Here is a 25,700-nt window from a genome sequence, read left to right as displayed (position 1 = left end):
CCTTTTCTGTAATACGTTCAAACATGCTGATTGTAAAATGTTCAGGGCAGAGGCTGCACAATGTTTTCAATAGCAGAGCCAGTGTGCGATGGTTAGCACATCAGGCTAGGACTGCAAGAACCTGGATTCCCATAAAAGCCACAGGTTGACCTTCGGCCGGTCACTCTCAGCCTTATCCTGCCTTTCAAGGTTGCTGGAGGATAAAATAGATGTGTGGGGGGGGGGGAGCTTGCATGTCACATTAAGCCCTTGGAGAAAAGATATCAATGTAATAGTATAAACTTGGGAGAAACACGGTTACTGCAAGGAAACCTGTAGCATAGCATTCAAAGAGCAGTGTGGTCTGTTGGAAAACACTCACCAAATTCAATACAGAACTTGGCAGTGCCTTTAAAGGAAAATCAAAACAAACTGGTTCTGGAAGTCTTCAATGTGATGCTGCTTGAGTCAAGGAAAACCAGCTGTGGAGAGCCCTTATTAAATAGTGCCTGTGGCATCACCAGCACATGCCCCCCATCACACATTTGCATGTGTAATTTAAAGTGTGTGTGTTTTTTTATAAGGTGACGGGTGAAAGTATATTTGTAAAAAGTAATATGCCGTTTAAATGATGGTTGAAGAACCTGCTGTGACCCACTGTTACGTTGCATTTGCTTTCACCCAAAGCAAATGAAGAATAGCCTGTCTGGATGCCACACCCTTGTCTTGCTTCTCTCTTATTTTCTAGCAGTCTTTAATGGTCTTGGTAGCTTGCCTTTCATTTTTCCCTAGCAACCAAGATGCATCTTTAATGTAGTGGGTTCATCTGAGGTCAGGTACTCCCTATAAGTTATTTCCACAATATACTATGTCATATTAAGTACAGGTGGGTGTTATAGAACCACATCCCCAAATGGCAAATCAAAGTAAGAAAACTTTCCAAAAATGGAAAGTGAGAGAGGTCCCAGGTAAGGAGGATTGGCAACGTAACATGATAGAATATGGGGAGTTAGCTGGTCTAATGAATAGAAGAGAGCAAGATCAGGTATTTAAAAAGTGGAAAAATAATTGTGCACAGCTGAAAACGCTGACAGTAAATTCAACAGTATAATACATGTGGAAGTGATGTAAGATAAGAGAACTGATTTAGATGGTTATAATAAAATATGTAGGAATGGTGGATAAATTAAATGAACCATGGAAGGGGAAGGAGGGAAGTCACTGAATGTATGGTATAATGAAAGATGTTTAATTGGAGATGTAAAACTGAAAACTTAATAAAAACTATATATATAAAGAGGATCGAATGTATTATTATGACAAGCTTTTGTGGACTTGGGGCCACTTCATCTACAGCAAGTGGATTTGAGTCCATGAAAACTCAGGCCTTGCTATACCCTAGTCTTCAAGACGCTGTGGGGTTCTGCTGTTTCTGCTGAACAGTTTCTTAAACAGCAGTTCTGCCCTCCAGTGTTAGGAGTAGCCAACTGTTCCTTAAATCTGGTAGAGACGTTCTCAGTTAGGAAGCATGCTTGTGTCTTGTTGAAAGTAGCACTTCAGTCTGCAGGTAGGGACTTGCAGGGCTAAACCCCAATAAAAGTATTCCTACACACACATTTAAAAAAAATGACAGCAGTAGGTTAGGCTAGAGTGCTTATTCCTGCTTGGCTTTTGTATGTGCAAAGGTTTTTTTATTTTCATTTGGAGAAGCAATCATTCAAATATTGTCCAAAAACAACAACTTGTGTTATTTGTATTATTAATTTACAGTACTTATATACTGCTGTTGGGTGGTTTTGCAACAAAATCCATACAAATAAATAAGACACAAATACGGAAAGAAAGAAAAATGATTAATAAAGCCTGGCTCAAACGATTGTACAGATTGCCCTCTAGTGGCTTCTAGGTTGGTTGCAGTTTCGAAATGTATTTGCTCCAATAGCATTTTATTACATAGGTGCCAAAATGAGCTCTGTACTTACTACTTCCCTCTGTTTCAACTGACCAGCATGTTGGGCAAAGTAATGTTGAGGAAATTACAGTGCAAGCAATTAAGAGAGATACTACTTTTAAAGGAGTTGATTCAGAAATGGGTACGGGATACTTGTCCCTTTTAAAGTACTTCTCAGTACAACCTTCACTTGTAATGACAGAAGAGACGGTCATTCATGACAGGTGACAATCTCCTTTTGTGACAATCACATTGGTAACACTGTTATCAGAACATTTGCCCTCAATAATCTTATCAGCTGAAATAACTGATATCACCATCAGATATTACCATATTACCATTACAATTAGGGTAACTTCAGGTAGGTAGCCATGTTGGTCTGACGCAGTCGAAATTATATATATATATATATATATATATATATATATATAAAACACCAACCAGATAGAAGTGTGCATGCACACGAAAGCTTATACCAAGAGCAAACTTTGTTGGTCTCTAAGGTGCTACTGGACATTTTTTTAATTATTTTTATATATTTCGATTACAATTAACTTACTGGTACGAGCGCTTTTTTACAAAAGCCATGTGGCGCTCAGTTCCCAAACTTGGAAGTCCTGCCGATTGATGAAGGCCGGTGGTTCTCAAAGGCTGTGGCACAAGGAGAGGATGGCAAGTGTAGTGGGAAGATTCAAGGACAATCAAAGAAATATCTAAACTATATTTAGGACTGATTTGTGTACCTTATGTACATACATTGTTTTATACTTTCTGGGTGTCTCATGATCATGTTATAAAATAGCTGTGTTCTGTGTTCTAAATTAAGCACTGCTAGGAGTCCCCCCCCCAATATATTTCTTATCAATAAAAAATCAGTGTGGCCCAGAGAAAAAATTTGAGAACTACCGTATTTTTCGCTCTATTGGATGCAGTTTTCCCCATCCAAAAATTGAGGGGAAATGTGTGTGCGTCCTATGGAGCGAATGCAGGCTTGTGCCATAGCCGCGCACAACCCCTCCGGCAGGGAGAGGCTGCAAAGGGCTATGGCTTCTTTAGCCCCGCGCAGCCTCTCCCAGCAGGGGGAAGTTGCGCAGGGCTAAAGAGGAAGCCAAAGCAGCGAGCGGAATCCATCCTCCAGCAGGGAGAGGTTGTGCTCAGCCTGCTCTTTGGGGCTGGGGGGGGGGGGAGATTTTTTTTATTGATTTCCCCGTCTAAAAACTAGGTGCGCCCTATGGTGCGAAAAATACGGTACTGGCTTTCACTTTCTGAGATCTCACTATATCCAGATGCAGAGCAGGCACCATGCTGGTTCAGCATTGGAAGTAAAGCAACAACAGTTGACAATAAGTTAGCTGAAACAATGGAGGGTAGTAGTAAGGCAACCTATTCTTCCTTCACAGATTTCTTCTCCAAAGTAATGACTTGTGTAGATTGTGTCATCAGGCCTTGGCAGGGCTTAGGCGAGTATTTTGCATTACCTTGAGTCATGCAAATGACTACATTGTCTGCCATGAAAACCAAGGGACAAGTTATCATGGTCAGATGTGTTGTTGGAGAGAGGTAACAAACACTTTGAGGCAAGAGTAGCCGGAGTACGTCTTGGAGTTAAAAGGTAGGCTTGTTGAAGTGTGGATTACAAAAATAGCTACTCTATCAAATTAGTTACCAGTCCCCCCCACCCCCCCACACACAGTGCTTTGCTCCCCAACCAGTATATTTTGATTTGTGAAAGCAGTCTCTGCTCAGAATGATCTATTATCCAGCAGAGTTCCAGATATCTGGAAGATTTCATTAAAATTGTGGGTTAAACCACAGAGCCAGATACATCAGCAAAGCTAGACCCTAGGTCTAAGCAACATCAGAAATACTTCATAAATATTTAATAAATAATAATATGTGGGGGATCTTGTTCTTGTTCTTGTAGTATGTATTATTGTGCTTTCATATTGTAAACCGCCATGTGATCACTGGGTGAAGGGTAGTATAGAAATTTAATTAATAAAATAATAATAGTGCAGTTAGAAAATCATAGCCACGTCACTTCTCCCAATTCATGCTGCTGCTGCTGCTACACTACTGGGAATTAAGCCATGGTTTGGCTTAGTGTTACATGTAATCAAACACAGGGTCACAACTTGCCTCACTCTTCAACGAACCATGAACTATAACCAAGGGTTTGTTACTGGCTTATCATCTGGGATTTGTTTGGGGAAAGAGAAACCTCAAGCCTGGTTTCATACGTATTGCTCGGCCAAACTATGGGTTAGCTCCTGGCAGCACAGCAGGAGAGGAATGAAGCAGCCATGATTTGTCAGCTGTACCCCAGCCCCCTTGCTCCTTCCTGCTTAGCCAGTTTGGGTTGCTATTACCTCTAAATAAGACATCTATCTTGTAGCCAAATTCTTGAGTCTGCATTAAAACCAGTTCATGCTCTCTCTTGTATGCCAAAGGGCTTTCTGTTGGGATAGTAAAAAGTATTTCAATTTTTGCAGCTTTAACCATCTATCAACTGCCCGCTGCAGTGTTGATTAAGTTGGTATCTACCCAAAAACGGAGTATTAGCTACTAGGATGATAAATTCAAAGTGCTTTCTCTCAGCATACACCAATGTTCTCTTACAATTACAGAACGGCTTAAAGATGCAATATTTCACCATACAACAGGATCAAAGTATACCTTTCATTTTAAAAAATCTGAAATCGCAAATTACACAGTTCTGATTGTTGTGTATATTTTGATGATTCTGCTTCCAATATCAGGTTTTACAATATGAAGTGCTGCACCTAATAAGTAGAAGAAAAACTGAAGAATTGGGGGGGGGGGAAACCTCAGCTTTACTACCCCACACAGTAATTAAGACTTTGGAAAATGTCCTATAGGGGTGCATGAAAGCACTTTAGAAGATTTATTGGTACAGGTAGGTGGGATTTTCATGGAGTTACAGCTTGTGAGATAAAGGTTAACCCTCACTGTGCCTCCCCTCTACCAAGTCGCCATCTCCCTCATCCTACATATAGCAATTAGGCTTTTAAAAACGTTTGCATTGGCACCAATAGGAGCATTTTAAAACGTGTATTGTCACGTGGGGTGGAGCTAAGGACGACAAGCAGCAGAAAACAAGGTAGAATTGAATGGATGGGTATGTGTATGTATGAAAGTAGGTTTATGGGATGCCTCGTGTCTGCTCCGCCACCCCGGTCAACTAGCATGATGCTCTGGGAAGGTTCCCCAGGAGGCAATGCAGCCTGAATCTGAAAAAGGTTCCCAAACCATGCCTCACATCAAGCAAATATTCCCAGAGTGCTAAATGTGATTTGCCAGATCCAGTTCCTTGGTTGCAGAACACAATGAAGTCTTGTGCATAGTTCAGTAGCAGAATTCACTTTCTAGGATAAAGGGCTTTTAATGGGTTCATAACATATGGAAGTTAAGTCTATTTGCAATAATCAGCCAGAAAAATACAGTTCCAATGTTCAAACAGCATTCTTTTGATTAACAGATGCTAGGAAGCACCAGGCGATGCCCTAGCTGTGAAGCTCTTTCAAGATTATAAGCTGCACCCAGACTCAATATGCTTGCGTTCTTAACTTCAGACACTTAAAAAGGGCTGCGCCAGCAACCACCAACCTTTTGGGCAAGAACGCTACATGTCAAGTTCGAAGTATGGGAAAATACACACCAACTCTGATGTAGACAATTAGATATATGCAGATCCAATCCCACCAAGAGTCTTGGTATGGTTTGCCTTTCACCAAGTGGGAGCCAGTTACAAAATGGCTGCTGCATGGGAGGGGCAAGGCATAATACAAAATTAAAAGAACAGCCATGGTGAAGATTTTCCCACAATTGTATTTCCATACTAGAAATGGCTTAATGTGTGGAATTTGTCTTAAGGTACAAGAACCCTGTTTTTCCCAAATGCCAACCCTAAACCAAAGCCTATATTGCCATCCTGGGTCTACTTACTTGGGAGTAAGTCCCTTTAAACACCAGTATTTAATTCTGTGTAGATATTGTAAGGTGAAGGTAAAGGGACCCCTGACCATTAGGTCCAGTCGTGGCTGACTCTGGGGTTGTGGCACTCATCTCGCTTTATTGGCCGAGAGAGCCTGCATACAGCTTCCGGGTCATGTGGCCAGCATGACTAAGCCACTTCTGGTGAACCAGAGCAGTGCACGGAAATGCCGTTTATAACTTGCTGTTGAAATGGAATACTCAGGATGAAACGGTTAAATCAGCTATGATTAAATGGGCACAAGATGTTGGACATAACATTATGTTTGCTGACTGGGAACAGTTGTGGACCACAGGTATGAAATTTACGGCATGTAATGCCTTAAGAGAGAATATTATGAAAATGATATACAGGTGGTACATGACACCAGTCAAGCTTGCAAAAATCTATCATTTGCCCGATAATAAATGTTGGAAATGTAAAGAAAATGAAGGTACATTCTTTCACCTTTGGTGGACGTGCCCAAAGATTAAGGCTTTCTGGGAGATGATCTATAATGAAATGAAAAAGGTATTTAAATATACCTTCCTGAAGAAACCAGAGGCCTTCCTCCTGGGCATAGTCGGCCAATTGGTGCCAAAGAAGGATAGAACTTTCTTTATGTATGCTACAACAGCAGCAAGAATACTTATTGCAAAGTATTGGAAGACACAAGATTTACCCACCCTGGAAGAGTGGCAGATGAAGGTGATGGACTATATGGAACTGGCGGAAATGACTGGCAGGATCCGAGACCTGGGAGAAGAGTCGGTGGAAGAAGATTGGAAGAAATTTAAATACTATTTGCAGAAACATTGTAAAATTAATGAATGTTAAAATGATGTTGGATTGAAATTAAGCGGCCTTAGTAACAAGGTCAATAAGAATATGTAAAAATGGATTGATAACGGATGAAAATATATAGTTATAGTATGTTGAGATATAGAGTTAAGATAAATGAAAGAGGGTAAGGATTTGCTGAACTAACCATGTGAATGGGAATACAAAAAAGGGAGGTGTGAGGAGGTCAGGGAAATAAGCAAACGAAATTTAAGACATGAAAAAATTGATTTGTTTTTAATTTTTTCTATATATTTTGTCTGTATTTTGTATCTTTTTTTCTATGTATTTTTTTCTTTTTCTTGTTTTCTTTTTATTCTGTAATTTTCTTCTGTTTGTAAAACTTCAATAAATATCTCTTTTTTAAAAAGGAAATGCCATTTACCTTCCTGCCAGAGCAGTACCTATTTATCTACTTGCACTTTGACGTGTTTTCGAACTGCTAGGTTGGCAAGAGCAGGGACCAAGCAATTGGAGTTCACCCCATTGCAGGGATTTGAACCGCTGACCTTCTGATTGGCAAGTCCTAGGCTCTGTGGTTTAACCCACAGTGTCACCCACGTCCCTTATTAGTAGATATTGTACTGTAAGTTAAATATACACCGAATTCTTATCAAGTGCCTGATCTTTTGGCTCCTGCACAGACTACAATCCAAATCATATAATCATAGAATTGTAGAGTTGGAGGGGACCACAAGAGTCATCTAGTCCAGCTCCCTGCAAACCAGGAATATTTTGCACAATATGGGGCTCAAACCCATGATGAAATTAAGAGTCTCATGTTCTAACAACTGAGCATTGGCGTTTAGGGGACAAACAGCTACCCACACTTATTGCGTAGCAGTATTTGCAGAAAATAACTTCTAGAGAATACCTGATCTGAGATGAACCCACCACAGGAAAGATGCCTCCTGGTTTATATGGAAAAAAGGGAAACTAGAGATTCCAAGGACTAGAAAATAAGAAAGAAGCAGGATTGCTTGGTATCTACTTATTGTAGCTCTAACACTGATAGGCAGAAGCAACCAAGAAGGTTCATTTCACAAAACTGATTAGGTTATCTGTACGGTTTGCTTCACCACTTACATTCTAGAGACTTTTTTTCTTAAAGAAAGCTCAGTCTGGCCCCCCCTATCCAGCTGCCAGTGAAGGCCTTCACAGCAACCATGGCACTTGCCCAAGTTGGCAGCCCCTTGGGGTTTAGAGTCACAGAAAAGCATATTAAATTTTTAACTTCTTCTGGCCTTTCCTTAACACACTCCTTAAGCACTCACTTCTTTACATCCCTATCTCTCCCAGCCCTCCCTTCTCTCCTTTTGTTTTTTTGTCTACCCTGCTTCCCCACAAATATTCTCTACTAGGCTTTCAGTCTTCCAGCAACTGACTTCAGTGGAGGCACATCAGATGCAAGGTGGTCATACAGCACAGCTGTTTGCAACAAATACCATAATAAGCTTCTGAATTAAAGAAACAATTCAGATATACTGATATATTCTCTCTGCTCCATTCCCACATTTGAGGGACTTAATTTTGGTTTAAAACTCCAACAATAGCCTTTAAAAAATGAAGTTTGTTTACCTCTGGCAAGGGACTCAAGCAAGGTTGGCTTCTTGGAGCTCATTCTGCCCTGGGGCTGCAGACAAGGACATTCCGGACAAGGTGATGACCAGCTATCCTCAGGGCATAAACTACATTTCACTAACAAGTGATCCCCCCCAATGCTTGTCTGCATCTTAGATCAATAGTCTCTTAACAGCCTTTTGTTTAAGACTTAACTTAGATGTTTATGGTTTCAGAGCAGCTGCCAAGTTGGAAACCAGTGGCAAGCCTAAATTCATGTTATGTCTATCTGATACTATTAAAGGGAAAAGTCTGGTTGAGAAGACAGCACTTCTATGAAATCCAAATAATTTAATCCCCCAAATTCCTTAATTCGACACCTTCCTAAAAACACAAGCTCACTGGGGACCCTCAGTGCAACGGTCAAAAAAGGTGTGGAACTGTGTGTGTTTGGAGTGCATGTTAAGAGTTGGGGGAACTGAAGTATACATGGAAAAAATGTTTCTTCGGTATTAACAGCCTATATCAAACTCCAAGTGTCCCACCTCAGTCACACATATTTAGCTTGAGAACCCTTTTTAAAAAAAAGTATTGCAGAAAACAAGTGTCAAATGCTCACCGTTTTTAAAGGAGGACAAACTTGCTTTTATTTTAGTCAAATCACAACATTTTTTTTAAAACTGTCAGTGTACCCACAACTTACAGATCCTTTTTTTTTTAAAGACTTGCCTGGGAATATTACAATTTTCCTCCTTCAAACAGATGAAATAGTCCCACACTTTTATTCCAACTAGAAATTAAGTATTCCATTCCAACAAATAGTAAGAATACATGAAGTTACAGCCAGCCAGACAGTTGACAGCCATGGAGTCTTCAACAGTTTATTAGAAATAATGTAGACATTAAAAAATCCCCACTGCTTTGAACACAAATTGAGGTTTTTAGGCTTATCATAAACTGGTCAAAAAAAAAAATAAAACCCCAAAAGAAGATCCAATAGTGTATTAACATTTTGTCACTCGCTTTCATACCAACAGTGCAAATACAATTTGGTCTAAATGTACAGATTGACAAGCAACAACGTACAGGCTCTAACCCCTCCATACTGAGATGTAAGAGCTTTGAGGATCAAACAACCAAATGTACAGGCTTCACCCATTTTAAGTTTTAAAGGGACTGCTAGTTTTAGCTAGGATATCTTGAACACTAACTAGTGATTAAATACAACAAAGTGAAGAGCATTAAACATTAGTGGAACATACCCTGAAGACACCCCAAGAGGTACAGCATGTTACCAGTTTAAATTTGGAAAGCCAATTAAAACATTGCTTCAGCCAGTTCTGTTCCAGGCATAAAATCTGAAACGTTCTAAGTTACCTGCTGTCCACAATGTGAGGGGGAAAGTACATGTTTACCACTTCATGTAAATTGAGAGTTTTCCCATTGTTATATTTGATGATGAGGCAAAGAGGCGTTGTAAACCCTTTTATTGCAACTGTTTTTTCTCTCGATTGCCTATACCTCAATTGTTTGTGTGTGGCTTTTTTTGTTTGTTTTTGGAAGTCTGGAAAACCTTTCATGCATAACATTATTGCCTCACGTAGCTTAAGACTGCCCTGAACAATGGTACGCACCAATCATCAATGAAGCTGCTTAAAACAGGTTGAAGATGAGTTAAAAGGATGCATTTTCTGCCTTTAGAGCTATCAACTCAGGAATTCTTATCTCAATTATGAAATGTTGTGATGAAGTTCTTTCCCTAAACCCCCAAAAGATAGCAGGTTCCCTTTACTCCAGGTCTGGCATTTCTGAAACAAAACAAAACAAACATTGAATACTGTATGGCAACAGCACTAGAATTAATGCACTGAAACAGCTTTCACCAACATCTGGTGCCTTCTACATGTTTTGGGCTACAGGCTCTCATCACCATAGTCAGTGATGAGTTGTAGTCCAAAACACTGAGAGGATACCAGCTAAGGAAGTCTGCACTAAGTTATTGTTAGCTTTAACAATTTTGAAGAACAGTCCCATCTCCAAAGATGTGAGTAATATCCCAGTAGAGTTACTGTGACAAAAATACATCAATACCCACAGATCCATGTACCCAATGCTACTACTTCTGGCAAGAAGTATGTCCAGCAGTACACAGCCTCTCCCCTGAGCACACAGATCTGGGTAAGCTAACCAAAGCCTCTCCTACTTTTCACACATTTTCTCTATCACAGTGGAAATGAAAAATGTTTATTCCCTACCTGCCAGATTTTTTTTTTGGGGGGGGGGTTGTTGTGAACCCAAGCAGAGGCCATCTAAACAGCCAGGCTAATGCTTACGACGTCCTTGAGTGGTGTTACAAACCATTATTCTGGCCAATTCTGAAAGATTACTCTCTTATGCCTCTTACACCAAGTTATTCTAGGTAGCTGCAACTCGCAGCACCTTGAGAGTATAGTGTATATGAAAAATTCATAATGGTTGTAATCACAGGGAAAAATGAAGTGGAGATTGTGCATTCACAGAAGCATGCCTCAAAAGGACTGCAGTGGTAAACTTGAACATGTTTACAATTTCTCTTCCATCTTGATGCTGGAGATCTGGGAGCAAGTTAGCATCTTGGCTTTAAGTCCTGGAAGACCTGCTGCCTGCCTTGCAGGTCTTTTTCCATCTGGCTTGGGAGGGTGAGGCCCTGATTGATTGCAGCTACAAAAGCTGAGGCTACTGAACAGACTCTTGGGCTGCGATATTTTGAGGGGGGGGGTTATTGGTCTTTTGTTTTAGATTTTGTTGTGCTTAATTTATTGGTTTCGACTACTTTAAGTTGTAGTTAAGTATTTTCTTCATTTTGTAAGCCAGCTTGAGCATGGTCTGAACTGTGGAAAGGTGGCATACAAATAATATTATGTAGGTACTTCTCCTGTGTGCCCAGTCACGCATGAGTTACAAGAATGCAGAAGAAAGCCCTTCAATTACTAATACAGAATTTAACATGACCAGCTCCACTCTAGAAACAAGAGTGTAGGCAGAATAGTTCAATCTATGCCCTGCCATCCATCAAGAGCTTTTCCACCCCACCCTCTTTTGATGCAAGGGCAAAGCAAGTTTTTCCCAGGGTAAAGTCACCGTGAGGGAGAATATTCATCCATTCTCCACCACCCAAGTAGCATAGCAGGATAGGAGGCCCGTGGCAATCATTGTCAGGCAAATGTTAATGAGGTGCGGGAGGCACAACTTAGTAAATATTCATGAGAAGTGCCAAGAGTTTTCTCTAACTCTTTTGGATGTATATGGTAAGTAAACACAGAACAACAGTCAACTTACTTTCATCATCGCTGTCTGGTGAATCCTAGGACAGAAGCACAGAAGATTAGCAATTAAAGCCAGCTACGAAAGCAAGCCATAGCACAATATTTGCAAAATTACTTTGCCGACCTCTACAGGCAAGTATCTACATATCTGGAATTATTATGCTGAGCAGGGGTGGAGGAAGGGGGTGCGGTGGGTACGAGCCAACCAGGGTATCACCACTGAGGAGGTGACAAAATGCTGGGTGGCACTCACCATGGGGCCTGCAGCATGCCTGAATCACGCGTCTCTCCTGGGAGAGATGTCGTGGCTTCGACGCACACAGACTCTGCGCTGCCCAAAACGGTCCGCCTGCTGCCTCCCCCCAGCTGTAGGGCAGCTGAGTGGGAGGAGGCAGGCAGACTCCGGAGGCCCCATGGTGTGCCCCACCCCTATGGGTGGCTCGCCCCACCTCTGGGTGTGCTGCCCCAGGCGCTCAAGCGGCTTCCTCCATCACTGATGCTGAGAACAAGGGTTAGATATATTTTGATATGGAGTTAAGCCTACTTTATACATTAACACCAAGAAAATTTGGACTCAAAGTTTATATGCAACTGTGCATATCACATTTTAGATGCAGATAAGTCTCCTACCAAACGAGCATATTAAGTAGAATTTGGATACAGGAATAAACTCCCAAGTAAGGATGGGCGATACCTGGCTTTCAACACTGCAACGTATTACCAGCTAAAGACCACAATATACTGATATTATCACGATGTCTGAAATAAGGATGGAGCTATGTTGAGGCATTTGCTGGCTTCACGGTTTCCCCCATCATGATTTTTGCATAGCATGTGCAAGCATGTGCACACACGATTCGCAATATATTACCAGTTCAAAAATTATGAAACAGATATCACAATATGGACTTTTAAACCTGTTTTGGACAATATATTGGTATACTGCCCAGTTCTATTCTCAAGTTTCGAAAAAAGGGCAGTATTTGTGCAAAACATGACCTACCCAAATTTGCTCTGGAGGTTTGCAGGACACCCCTTCCCCGGGCGGATTTAGGAAGCTGTGGGTAAGGGAAGTTCTGGTGTGCGGCAGAAAGTCCTTCCATTAGCAGAAGCACATCAATGAATACTACCCAGAGTTTCCAAACAGTGACACTATACAAATGTCAATATACATCAAGTATTGACATCAGCCTCAAGCAGGAGACTAAAAGTTCCAATCACAGGGAAGCTACTCACATCGTCTGCTCCATCTACTTCTGGCAAATCTACATCTTCATCACCACCCATGTTGTTCATCATCTAAATGACGCAAGGGAGTATTAAGTAAAGTCGTGTTTTTTGTTTTGATCAAGCAAGTAAAGATAGTATATATGAAAAGGAGCCAAAATAACTATCAAAACTTCAGTGAGATCAAGATCAATGCCCAATAATTTAAGCTATGTCATCAACCGCAGAATGTTCTGCTTACTTCAGAAAAGCGATCAAAATTGGACAAATCTTCGTCAGAATCATCTTCCCAGTCTTTCCAGTTGTTAAAGTCCACACTGAGCCAATTGAGCTGTGGATATAGAAATAAGGTCACAGGCAATTTAGGCAAATAGGTATGGGATGGAGTCTATAGGAGCTTTAAGAGCTCTCAATTGAAGTAACACATTTCTGCTGACTTTTGTTCTACCCAATGAGTATTTTAATTCATTAGGAAAAATTACTTAACTTTGTTCTACAAGTTAACCCTCTACTTGCAGGGGTTATAATTTTATTTTTTATTATGTATTTTGTGCTTTTATATTGTGATTTTATGTTGTGAAGCACCCTGAGACTTGCAGGTATAGGGTGGTATACAAATTTAATGAATTAATAATAAGTCTAATGGTTTCAAAATATGACTCCTGGATGAGGATTACACAAAAAAGTCAAGATAATTTGACTTGCAAATCATAATTTTAGATATTTGTTTATAGGCTAGGCTTTCAGACTCTAGAACAGGGCACAAAGTTTCTGGGGCATTATACACAGAATGAGAGCATTCATAACCAGCCAGGAACTGGGCAATCTCTCAGCAGAGTATCTTCACCAATCCCAAATAAATCAGTGGAGGCAACAGCTCACTTCATTCTAACCTGATCTAAGGAACAGGAGCCAGGTGGTCTGCTACTATACTTTGAATGTTTCTGTGTACATGAGAGAGAGATATTCAGAGATAACCTATTCTTCCCTGTCTAATGTAAAATAAATGCCGCAAAACTACAGAACTTATACAAAGTAGGTCTTAGTGTGCATTGTAACTGCCTGTGAGAATCTCTGTATGTTCAAATGGAGAATGAATAATCCTAGGTTGGAGCCCTCAGAAAGTACATTTAGAACAGGGGCACATTAAAAAAACTTGAGATACACCAATATAGAGGTTAGAGTACTGTCATGAATAAAGATTTACCTTTGCCCTCTCTTTCGTTAATCGTGGCCATGACTGGCCAGATTCTCCTTTTCGTAAACAACATAAGACAGACCTGTCTGTTCTTTTATGCTTGGATTCCTGAAAAGAAAAGAAGTTCCTTTAACATAGTAAGCATGTGCCCGATTCTTACACAAGGCTACAGATGGGGGCTCACACAACTGTGTTCCTTCATATTAAGAAACACTCAAAAAGCTGCATTAGTCTTCTTGCTGACATTCCCAGCTTTCTTGGTACACTGAATATTTTGGGAAGCTATAGAAATGGTAAAATTGAGAAACAGGTTCATCATCATCTGTTTATGAGAACTAGACTTCACTGGCATGAGGGAGCCTGCAGTTACTACAGTGGCAATTTGTCTCACCTGCCTCTACTTGCATTTTGACTACTAACGTGTCGGTAGTCAAAACGGTTGGAGTTAACCACCCCACATTTGCCAAGCACCCCTACCCTCAACGATCAAAGCATACTATCAAATATTAAATGGTCATAAAATCTCAAGTACTGTGTAAGCTTTGCCATCATGCTTCCACTGCGGTTTCCTCCAAAAGTAATTAGGCAAAGCAGGCAGAGGGAAGACTCTGAGCCATGTGTAATGATGCAATTAAATGCCTTGAAGACTGAGAGCAACAGAAGCTGAGCAGCAATGGACAGAAACAGAGCTTCATCTGCTCCCTAATGGTAGTTACCAATTCTTTTTGAGAACTTAGTAACACATACATACGTAATCGAAGAATTAGAGGAATCAATAATAACTTAATTAAGTTGGTAATTTGTCTACTAGGTGCAACACAATCAAACATTACATCACCTTTAGCTTTCCCAGGAGGCTACATGCTTTAACAGGATTCAGTACAATCAGTGTTAGAAACTGAGATATGAAAGCTAGGAGGCACCTTAAACCTATGTTATGGGTGCAACAATGGAATGTCTAGGCACGCTTTTTATAACAAGAATACAGTGGTACCTCAGGTTACATACGCTTCAGGTTACAGACTCTGCTAACCCAGAAATCGTGCTTCAGGTTAAGAACTTTGCTTCAGGTTGAGAACAGAAATCGTGCAGCAGCAGCGTGGCGGCAGCGGGAGGCCCCATTAGCTAAAGTAGTGCTTCAGGTTAAGAACAGTTTCAGGTTAAGTACGGACCTCCAGAACGAATTAAGAACTTAACCTGAGGTACCACTGTACAAAGCTGAAAATGAATGAACTGCAGCTAAAATATTATGTTCATTTTTCACATGGTCTAGTCCTTTCCCTGCCTACCCCCCCTAAGAGGGTCTCTTCTCCAATCTTCAGATAATATCTGAAAGTGGGGAGGCAGAAAAAGGTCCATCTTTCCTTCTACTCTGCAGTTTTAATCAGAAACTGCTCACCTTAATGAAATCCCATCACAAAATGTACCTAGAACAATGGAAGTGTCAAACACTGAGTACAATCTTTTAACTATTTCACTGTAATCAAACTGCACAGTAAATGGCAGCAAGAGTCACCACCACCTATTTACAGGTTATATTTATAGGCATACTAACAAAGTGAAGTCCTGTGGTTTTTTACACCCTAAAATTAAGCATGCCATAGATAAATGAAAGCAACTTACATTTGGATCAATTGAATTATAAAGATCAATTTCATTTAAATGCTTGAAGTTATCGTTTCCTCCAAGACAACTGTAGGAAAATGAGAAACAAATATTAACACTGTCTCGAGAATAGGATCCAGTTGAAACACATGCATGTGATCTCTGTTCATGGTCAACTTTTTGGGTGTTTCGCTTACCTGAACGAAAGTTTGGATTTCTCAAAATTTACATTAACATCTTTACTGTCTTCAACACAAAATTCAATAAAGACGTAGTCCCTTCGGTCATACCACTTCGCAGAAGCAGGCTGCCTAGAAAGGTAATTGGAGTATTAGATAAAAAATGTACACAGCAAACAACTTGACATAAAGCAACAAAAGACTCTTAATGAGTATGATGCTCGTGTTACAGTAGCAGCTTTTCCTAGCAGCTTCTCTCTTTTTTGCTACAAGTTTCGCTATCTACAGCAAAGCAAGACTGCAACAGTATTCAAAGAACTTGAAGAATCCTGGGCGCCCAGCCAAGCACCTACTTGTCTTATGCAGGTGTCAAGAGCCCGCCCCTCCACAATGGGATTAAGTCTCACTGAGCCTAATGGGACTTACTTCTGATTAGATATGAACAGGTTTTCACTGCAAGCAAGGTGTTTTGACTTGAAACACAGAAACTTGATAGGAACATGTATTTGTTGGTAGCTTGAATTTCAGCAGGTTTTCTAGTATGTCAGGAAGCTGAGCAATATGTGCATCGTTTTAAATTCTAGTCTAGTGCTAAGGTGTTGCTGCACAATCACACATGTGAAGGCAACAGCACCATAAATATGGCGCTCATTGTCTTTATGAAATCCTCAGAAAGAGGGAAGCAGATTCACAAGTAGTGCATTGAAATAAGAAAAGTTAATGTTTAAACAGAAAAGCTCAAATGAACTATCCCTGCAGCAGCAAAGAATGTTACCAAAAAAAACAAAAAACAAAAAACAAAAAACCTAAATGTTTCAGAAGAAGCTCTGTCACAGACAAGTCAATATAATCCTTTGGTGTTCTAACCTGATAAATATTCTATCAGAGTTTTGAATTTCTGAACAAGAACCAAAAGAGGAAATACTGATCAACTAAAACATGAGCTGAAATGCACCATTAAATTGCAGAAATAAAGAATGCTTGTTTGAAAACCAGTAGCACTGTGATCTACACAATCAGCAGCAAGCTACTGACATGTTCATAATCCAGTTTCTCAGAAAAGGCAATGCATTATGGCACCACTCCATTTTCAGTCAAGAATTTGCATTGAAGCTGTCAACACCAATGAAGAATTCTTGAATTTCCTAGTTTAATGCCAACACTCATGCCACACCTGACTGCATTTCCCCCCTGCACTAGGTAGATGGTGGCCATGATGATACAATACAAAGACAGAAGACTTCTGCACTGTCCTCATATGGGCTTCTCCCCACCCATAGTTTAGGTCCCCCAAATATGGTGAACAAATTAGAATGTGAATATTTTTAGTTATTTCCATCTTGTCAAAAGTGTCGGCCTCATGTGTTTAAGCTGGACAGCAAAATAAACTTAATTCTATCAAGTAAAAAATTGAAATAGAAAAAGAGAATGCATTCAGGAATGTTAGCGGTTTTTATAGCTGGCCTTCAATAATGTATTTATTTCTCCCACTTTTTCTTCCAAGGAGCTCAGGGTGATGTACATAGTTCTCCTCTCCCCATGCTATCATCACAACAAGCCTGTGAAGTAGGTTAGGCTGAGAGACAGTGTCTGGCACAAGGGAAGTCAGTGAGCTTCATGGCTGAATGAGGATTCAAATTCTGGTCTCCCAGGGCATAGCCCAGCCTAATTGTTACACCACACTGACTCTAGTTCATTTCTCCATATAATTTCAAAGTTTACAGGAGAATGTAGCCACTTTGTTTATTCATACAAATTATTTTCCAACTGCTGTATCTCTAATACTCGATTTGCATCCCAATTTCTAGGGTTTTTTTGCTATTACCATCCTTATGAAACTAAGCATTGCCAATAAGTTCCAAGTGGACAGGAACCACCTTTTAAAAGACATGAAAAGGTAAGTATGTCAGATTACTTTGTATCAAGTGGGAAACACCATGTAGCCTTCCCCCCCCCCTTTGCTGGTCTCTAAACTACAAGATTACATGCCTTTCTCAACCTGTGGGTTCCCAGATGTTGTTGAACTACAACTCCCATCACCCCTAGCTAGCAAGGCCAGAGCTCAGGGATGATGGGGGTTGTAGTCCAACAACATCTGGGGACCCACAGGTTGAGAACTGCTTCCTGATATTATAAATCTTATTTCAGTTGAATATATTTTAATCCTTGTTAATCTTGTCAGTCATAATTGGAGTTTCCTAATTAAAAAAATACATGCAATCATAAGCCCAATTTATACAAATTTAGGCCTTCATGAGATAATGTTGTTGAGTTTACAGCATGACAGAACTCAAATGGAGACAATGACTGCAAGAACTAGGATCTCCATGATCATGCTGCCATTGTCATTCACATATTGGTAACATTCCTTAAAAAGGCTGCTACAGTAAGGATACCAGCTTTCATAAAAGGCACTTTCTGAAAGAGCTGTTAGACACAGGGTTTAATCCAACAATCACTGCTCAAGCAAAATGACATCCACTCATGGACTGGAATTTCTTCTTCCTTTCCTCCCCTGTAACCCCACCCCAATTTGCTCTGGAGGGTTGGGGGGAATCCCTTCAAAACAAATCTGATGGGCACACAGGGGCACGAGAGGGAGTGGATGTTCTGTTGCATGAGCAGAACTCATTCCGCTTGTGCCATTACGTCAATGGATAAAAGCCTGAGAATGGCAAAACCAACTATCAAAATGCTCATAAGTCTAAGAACCAGGGCACAGTGTAGTACCACATATTTTGAACATCCTAGAATTGGAAGTACAAATATAAAACTTCAAATCTATAACAGACTAACAAGTTCTGATGAACAGAATGGTGTGTGTTGAGGCCACAGAACAGTCAACTTTTGTTGCCATGGTCTCGACATAAACAAAAGCAAAGCCAGCATGACAGACTAGCTGCTGCAATCAAACCAGTGAGCTATCCAAAAAGCTACATATATGCTTGCACCATTACTTCCTCTTTGAATGGCTTTTCAACACATCTGTGCACTGTACCTAGTCCCAAATGCTCTGATTAAAATACAGTTGTACCTTGGTTTTCGAACTTAATCCATTCCGGGAGTTTGTTTGACTCCCGAAACGGTTCGAAAACCAAGGCACAGCTTCTGATTGGCTGCAGGAGCTTTCCTGCACTCAACTGGAAGCCGAGGAAACCACGTCGGATGTTCAGCTTCCAAAAAACATTTGCAAACCGGAACATTCATTTCTGGGTTGGCAGCATTCGGGAGCCAATTTGTTCGGGAGCAAAGCCGTTTGAGTACCAAGGTACCACTGTACAGCTTTTTATTTTACTCTGATGGTCCTCAATAATCTCCCAAGTGTCTCCTATCCAGAACTGGAGTGTGTTCTGAATACAAGGGGGCCTGGAACTTTTAGAGATGGAAAAGAACACCAGTTCAACTCCAGAGCTAATGGGCTCTATTAGCTATTATCCTCATTTTCTAACACATCTGTATTTGGCTATTATTAAAGATACTCAAAGGCATTTTAAAGTACAAACTGGACTCAACATGATTCAGGGGCTTGTAATATCAAAAGGGTGTTATTCACACAGTATGTTATTTGACTAAATAAGCTTTTGCTCTCTTTTTAGATCATCTGAACACATAAGCATATGTGCAACCTGGAACCCTGCATTTTCAGGTTTTCAAACTGCATGGAGGCTTTTCAGCACTGTTAGAAGCCTCCTTCAGAACTTCTCATTCAACATAAGATGTTTGGAGAGGCATACATTGGCTGGGACCAGCAGATCCCCTACATGCTCACTCCTCAAATGTTGCTTAAACATCCAGATGTTGTGGCTAGATGCAAGTGTAGTTCTAGTCAACTGCAGATATTGAGCAGATCTCAGCAGCAGCACTGATATGCCGTACTGAGCAGTTCTTTGATTCAGACTCAACATCCAGTGCTCTACAAAGCAATGTTTTTGGCTTGTGCCCTCTATGCTTAAAAGGTATGATCTATTGGCAACATTGAGATCTTGCTTTCAGTTCTTTGTATCTGCTCTAGATTTAGCAAGATCAAACAAAGCCCCAAACTAAGCATGGTTTACAAGAATTTTATATATTTGGTCTGGAACCTTTAAGATAAAACAAACCATAAAATAAATCTTGATTTAGGGTAAGTTCACTTTGAGTGCAATTATAAGTTGCTCTACCCAGAGGGGCTCAGACAAACAACACACTTTAATAAAAAGAAATTACAGAAGACAGGGGACAACCTGCAATTAAACCTCAGGTGGGTGGAGAATTGGCTTGCATCCTACTACATTTTAAATATGATTACTACTAAAGCCTTACATATCACGTGCACTCTGAAGTCCACATATCTCTCCTCATTTACATGCACAGCCACACATCCCACATAAGTTCCAACTACAACAGAAAGGGCCAAACTCAATGGTAGAGCACATACCTTTTGTGTGCAAAGGACCAAGATTCAATTTCTGACATCTTTAGACAGGGCTAGGAAAGACTCTGCCCAAAATCCTACAAGACCACTGCCAGCCAGTAAAACAATACTGAAATAGATTGATCAGCAGTCTGTCTCAATATAGGGCAGTTTCCTATGTTCTCACTTTCCTCAATCACACAATCATGTACACCAGTGTTTCTCAATAAGATGAGTACTGTGGACCCCGTTTTCAAAAGCCAAGACACAGACCCCCTCCCTACTTGAAAATTTTGTTATCTCTATGGTAGTTTTTGTTATGTGATTGGTGCCACGGACCCCTTAGGTGGGTTACATGGGCACCCTGGGGTCTGTAACCCACCAGTGGGGAACCACTAATGTACACCATATCTCAGTTCACACATGCATCACTAAATTTGTACTTAAACCCATAAGACTCCATGCACACTCCCCCCTCACACAAACAAACACACTTTTGATACCCTGATTGCACATCATATCACAAAACACCGAGTATTATGTAGCCACATTGCAGCTTCATTCCCACCCACTCAACAAAGCCTGTTGTGTATCATTTACTAGGGGTAACAGATACTTACCTGAATGTGCTTCTGTTGCTAAGAGCTGAAGCCTCATCTCAGCCCTTGTTGCATTTAAAACTGCCTGTCCCACTACCTTCTTGTGCTGGCTATTTTCTACCCTTGAAGTTGCTAGGAATATTCATTACTTTCAAGAAGCAAAGGGAAACAGCATAGTACTGGTAAATCAGGGTTTGTGGATGATTTTTTTCCCCCTGCTGTAGAAGAGCAGTTCCTTCCCAAGCAACCTCTTGGCAGCTCTTCAGAGCAAGCAAAATGTCAATAATGATGGGCAGAGAGTGTCTATATACTATAGCAAGGATTTCTTATGAGATATAAGACAAGTGTGTGCTCTGCATACACAGACCTGTTCTATCTCTCCCCACTTGGTCCCACTTAGTGGAGGTTGGGCTATCCAATGTCAGCTGTAGAGACAGGTTTTTCCTTCACCACAACCATGGCTCCAAATGTACTGCTTTGTTTTGTTTTTTTACACAATAGTAAATGGCAGTTATTCACTTATACAGTATAGGTCAAATTGAAATGGTTTTACACAATGACAGCATTGCAGTGCAGAATACACTCTACTGTTTGAGGGAAAGAAGCAGTTTCCTTCTTCCCCATAGCTTCATTGACCACTGTCAGTTAATTTTGTTCTTTAGAACTAAAAGCACTCAGACCTGCCCCTTGCTGCCATATGTTCTGAAAATTGGTCACACTACAATGTGATGGAAGTTCCTTTTGTATACACATGTCCTCACTTGCCTTATTTGCCACTCCGTTTCCTTTACACAGAAGAACCATTTCATTTTGCTTTTTAATGTGTATTCTGATCCTACCTGACAGATATTATAATAGATCAAAAGGGGGGGGGGAGGAAGATGCATGTTTCATTTGAACAGAACCATGGGTAACATTTAAACTGAATCAGTGTTAGGGAACTAGAGGCCATATTCCAGAATGCTTAAGCAGTTATTTGGCGGGCGACTGTTTGTGGACCCATAACCAGTGTATTTAAAGTGACAAATAGATGCATGCCTGCTAAGAGCATCCCATTCTCATACTGTCTCTCAACGTATGTATTTCTGTCAACACAGCTAATTATTTCATTTGCTTTCAATTAAGGACTCTGGATCCAAGTCCTACATGAACATGTTGGCGATTCAATCAGCATCAACTATGTAGGAGGTTGACTTACCTTTAGAGGGGCTGTTTAGTAATATAGAGAAAGTGGGAGGAGGAATAACTGCTGCAATTCTATATTACAACTATAGCTTCAGTAAGGTTAAAAAAAAAAGCCTACTTTTCTGGATGCATAATGACATATTGCTTGATAATGGCTAAACAAGTTTGTCTAAAGACTTGCATGGGCATTCTCTGGCGACAATGACTCAATTCTTACATAAGAGAAGATCATGGTTTGGGCATTTCGATCTTAGCCTCAAGTATGCATACGCCTTCCTAAATGCTTGAATTTCCATCCTTGCTCCCTTGGTTAAACCATTGTTTTCAGGTTTATATGTATCCTGCAAATGACTGCTTGCAAAAGGCATTATTTGCCTAAATACTGGAACTGAAAACTAGAGTTTGAAGTGGGCTTCCAATTCTGATTTGGAAGCAAAACACAGTTTGCACATTTCAGATTTTGCAGCAAACTATTGCTTGACCAAACTGGGAACATGTTTGGACAGGCCCAAGGTTCTGGCAAAAATTTGTCTATTTTTTGTCATTAGCTCTGAACTGAGTCACTGTTAGCAAGGCCATTTCACCAGTCATTAGAGCCTGTCTTCCTTCTAGACCACTTTAACTTCTTCACTCAAGACAAAATTAGAAGCAATTTGGTCATGGTACCAATAATGAGCACAGGCAAAATATCTCAGTTCCTTCCTTCCTCCAGATCCACCTTTTGTTGTTGCAAGACTGTTGAGTGGAGTTATAAGTGCATGTGTTTGCATATCAAATAACATTTTATTTCATTAACAGCTTTCAGGCAACATGTTTTACCTGTTTCTTCATCTTTCATTTACAATTCATTTTACCTAGAATAGTGTTTCTCAAGCCTTTTGGTTTGGCCCCTCTGCCTTCTAATCTTCACTATCTGAACTACCCACCTCTAAGCATCAACAATCTGGTCTATAGTTGTGTACAGAAACGTTCGCACAAGGTTTTACAGTACAAGTGTGACTTGCACGGGGGTTACATTCCAGGGATGGCACATAAAAGCAAAAACACATACCCAAAACCACCTGGAAAACTCATTGCAAAAGGAACTTTAAACCTCTCTGCCTTGCATGTAATTTGCTGGATTTCAACTGGCTGACTTTCAACCATGTACAGTTGAAAATACACAAGTACGCAAGATGCAATCATACTATATTTTGCACACTATACAAGGATTTGTGGGTCAGGGGCACAAATTCAACTAATCCATGAGAAGCATAACAGGACATCTCTGAACCTTCCTAGGTAATGATGCTAGGAAATCATAATTAAAGCAAGGCAGTAGCTCTTCCCAAACCACAATGAGATGAGACAGCAAATGGAGGCAGCTTCTCTATGCCCAACAGGAGACCACTCTCCATACTGTAACAAAGCTTGTCATTCCAGACCTTTAAAAAAAAAAAAGATATCCTCAAAGCTGGAGAGTACCTAGCAAGGTCAGTAGTACCCTCCATTTTTAGAAAGAGAAGGAAAATAGGCATTCGTAAGCCTGACTGGAAATAACAGGTGTTTATGACTTCGCCCTAACAGAACAGAAATTATTCTTGCTTGAGGTGGTTAGGGCACAGTGCATGTGTAAGCCCTCTGCATGCCTCTCGACATCAGGCAGCCCTGGAAAAGACATAAGGTCCCAAACTCAGAGGGTTCAAAAGTTACTATAAGATAATTAACACTACAAATTATCTTTTTTAAAGTTACAGATGTATCATATTACTGCCTGCAAAAGCACTTCTGCCTTTTACTCATGTGGCTGTACAATCTCAGCTCTCTCTCTTTGCAATGGAACAGTTGCAAACGATTTGCCGCACACTTCTCATTTCCACTATTCCTCCGGTGAAACATCTCGCTAGGTATGTTACAGTCCCATTATTTATGCCAGCTTTACTTCCTTTCCCAAGCCCTGCCTGCCCTCTTCCTATGCCTATTCCCCAATGACGGCTATCTTCTTTAGCGTACAGGGTTAAGCGAGTCATATTACAACATTCCAGCCCTAACCACATGCATTATGTCCCAGAGCTCATAACCCACTGCATCCAGCTCCGGGTCTCACATGATGTGCTATTTCTTTCCCTCGCAAATCTTGCTGCCTAACTTCCTTTACGCCCTTGCCTCTCCTAGCCATAGCTGTCAACGTTTCCCTTTCTTAAAGGGAAATTCCCTTATTCCGAATAGGATTTCCCTTAAAAAAAAGGGAAAAGTTGACAGCTATGCTCCTAGCACCTAAAAAAAAAGAAAAGCCTCCTCACAGCCCTTCCAAAAATGAAAGTCAACTTCTAGCTCCAACCCCGACCTGAACGAGCATCCATTTTCCTCCCGGCATTGCCTCGCACATGCTTCCGCCTCCTAATTCCGGATGCCGCACAATCACGACCCATTTTCCCACCTTCCCAGCGCCGGGCCCGTCAGGGGGACGCCTGGGCAGCGCTTCAACTCTACAGGGAAACGTGCGGAGTATAAAATGAACGGCTCTGCTCGGGAAAGGCCGCCCTCGTGACCCTGGGAACCTTCCTGCGCGGAGCGTGGCGGCCAGGCGAGCGCACTCTGCACCTGCTCAGGGGCGCTTTTCCCCTCAGCTCTTTCTCCGGAGGCGTGGGCTGAGCCCTGGCGCAGGTTAAGCCCCGCGTCTGGGGCTGCTCTCTGGCCCCGCTCCTTCCTTAAATACCATCGAAGGGGAGCGGGAGAGAATGCCGTGTTTCCTCCCTTTAGCTCCGTCCCGGCTGATCTGCCTCGCTTTGACCCCAATCCCTCCCGACCCTCCTCCGGCCCAGCAACAGATTAGCTCAGCCCGCCCCGCCTCACTCACTCACATGGCGGACGGCGTTGGCGGCGGCGGCGGCGGCGCGTGTCCTCTTCCTCCTCTCCGTCTCTCCGAAGGGCTCGGCCAGAAACCAGCGGCGTCGGGGTGGGAAGACCCTCGGGCGAAGGTGAGGAGGCGGCTGTGGCGGCGGCGGCAGCGGCCGGGACTCCTTCTCAGGGCTCAAAGGCTCAGGCCTGCTACCCACAAAGCACTGCGCGCGCGCGCTCTCGCGCTCTCCCTCTCTCCCCCCCCCCCTCACCTCCTCCCGCCGCTCTGCCTCCTCGCTCCCTCTCAGGCAACGGCGGCTTCCAAGCGGGCGGTGACGCAGCAAAATACCCGCCCCCTCCCTCTTCCCTCCCTCCCTTACACTGCCCTCTCCCTCTCTCTCTCTCTTCAAAAGCCAGACGCCGGAACAGCGCATGCGCGCCACTCGCCGCCACCTTTGCCGCCGCTTCGCTGTCCTCAACCGCGCGCGCACCCAAACCAAGCGGCGCCGGATCGCTGGCTGCTGCGCACGCGCCTACGGCCCTTCTCCCCTACGCGCGTCCGCGTCTCTGCTTTTCGCGCATGTTCTCCCTCGCGAGCGTTATTCTAACTCCTACACGACGACGCATGCGCTCTGCTAGTCTTTCGCGCATGTTCTCGTCCTCTCTAGATTCCCCCCCCCCCGCTGCCAACTGCCCTCACGCGCATGCGCCGAAGGAGGGGGGGGAGGACCCGTCTTAGTTACCTCTGTTCCTTCTCCAGAGTCGGCTCTCTTAGGTCAGGCAGCAGCCTTGGGCTGGCTTTCCTGGGGCTAAGAGGTGCCTCACGGCGTGATTTCATGGAGGTCTTGCGATATCTCGCCCAAAC

General features: G+C 41.8%; 1 protein-coding gene and 1 long non-coding RNA gene across 2 annotated transcripts; one reads left to right on the top strand and one right to left on the bottom strand.

Moving 5' to 3' along the window:
• Nucleotides 1–8,945: 8,945 nt before the first annotated feature.
• PTGES3 (prostaglandin E synthase 3) lies at nucleotides 8,946–25,442 on the bottom strand. The gene is made up of 8 exons (XM_083599693.1): nucleotides 24,859–25,442; nucleotides 15,857–15,970; nucleotides 15,678–15,747; nucleotides 14,064–14,162; nucleotides 13,098–13,187; nucleotides 12,866–12,928; nucleotides 11,643–11,667; nucleotides 8,946–10,132 (listed from the first exon to the last, which is right to left on the bottom strand). Coding segments are annotated over exons 1-8 (483 nt in total). The 5' UTR covers nucleotides 24,861–25,442; the 3' UTR covers nucleotides 8,946–10,112.
• LOC310756085 lies at nucleotides 15,977–20,725 on the top strand. The gene is made up of 2 exons (XR_014544693.1): nucleotides 15,977–17,853; nucleotides 17,948–20,725. It is a non-coding gene; the product is annotated as an uncharacterized lncRNA (long non-coding RNA).
• Nucleotides 25,443–25,700: the final 258 nt, after the last annotated feature.

This window comes from Podarcis filfolensis, assembly GCF_964270895.1.
Source record: "Podarcis filfolensis genome assembly, chromosome: 2".
Lineage (NCBI taxonomy): Eukaryota > Metazoa > Chordata > Lepidosauria > Squamata > Lacertidae > Podarcis > Podarcis filfolensis.
Note: the sequence above shows the minus strand (reverse complement) of the source record. Positions and strands in the feature narration are given on the sequence as shown.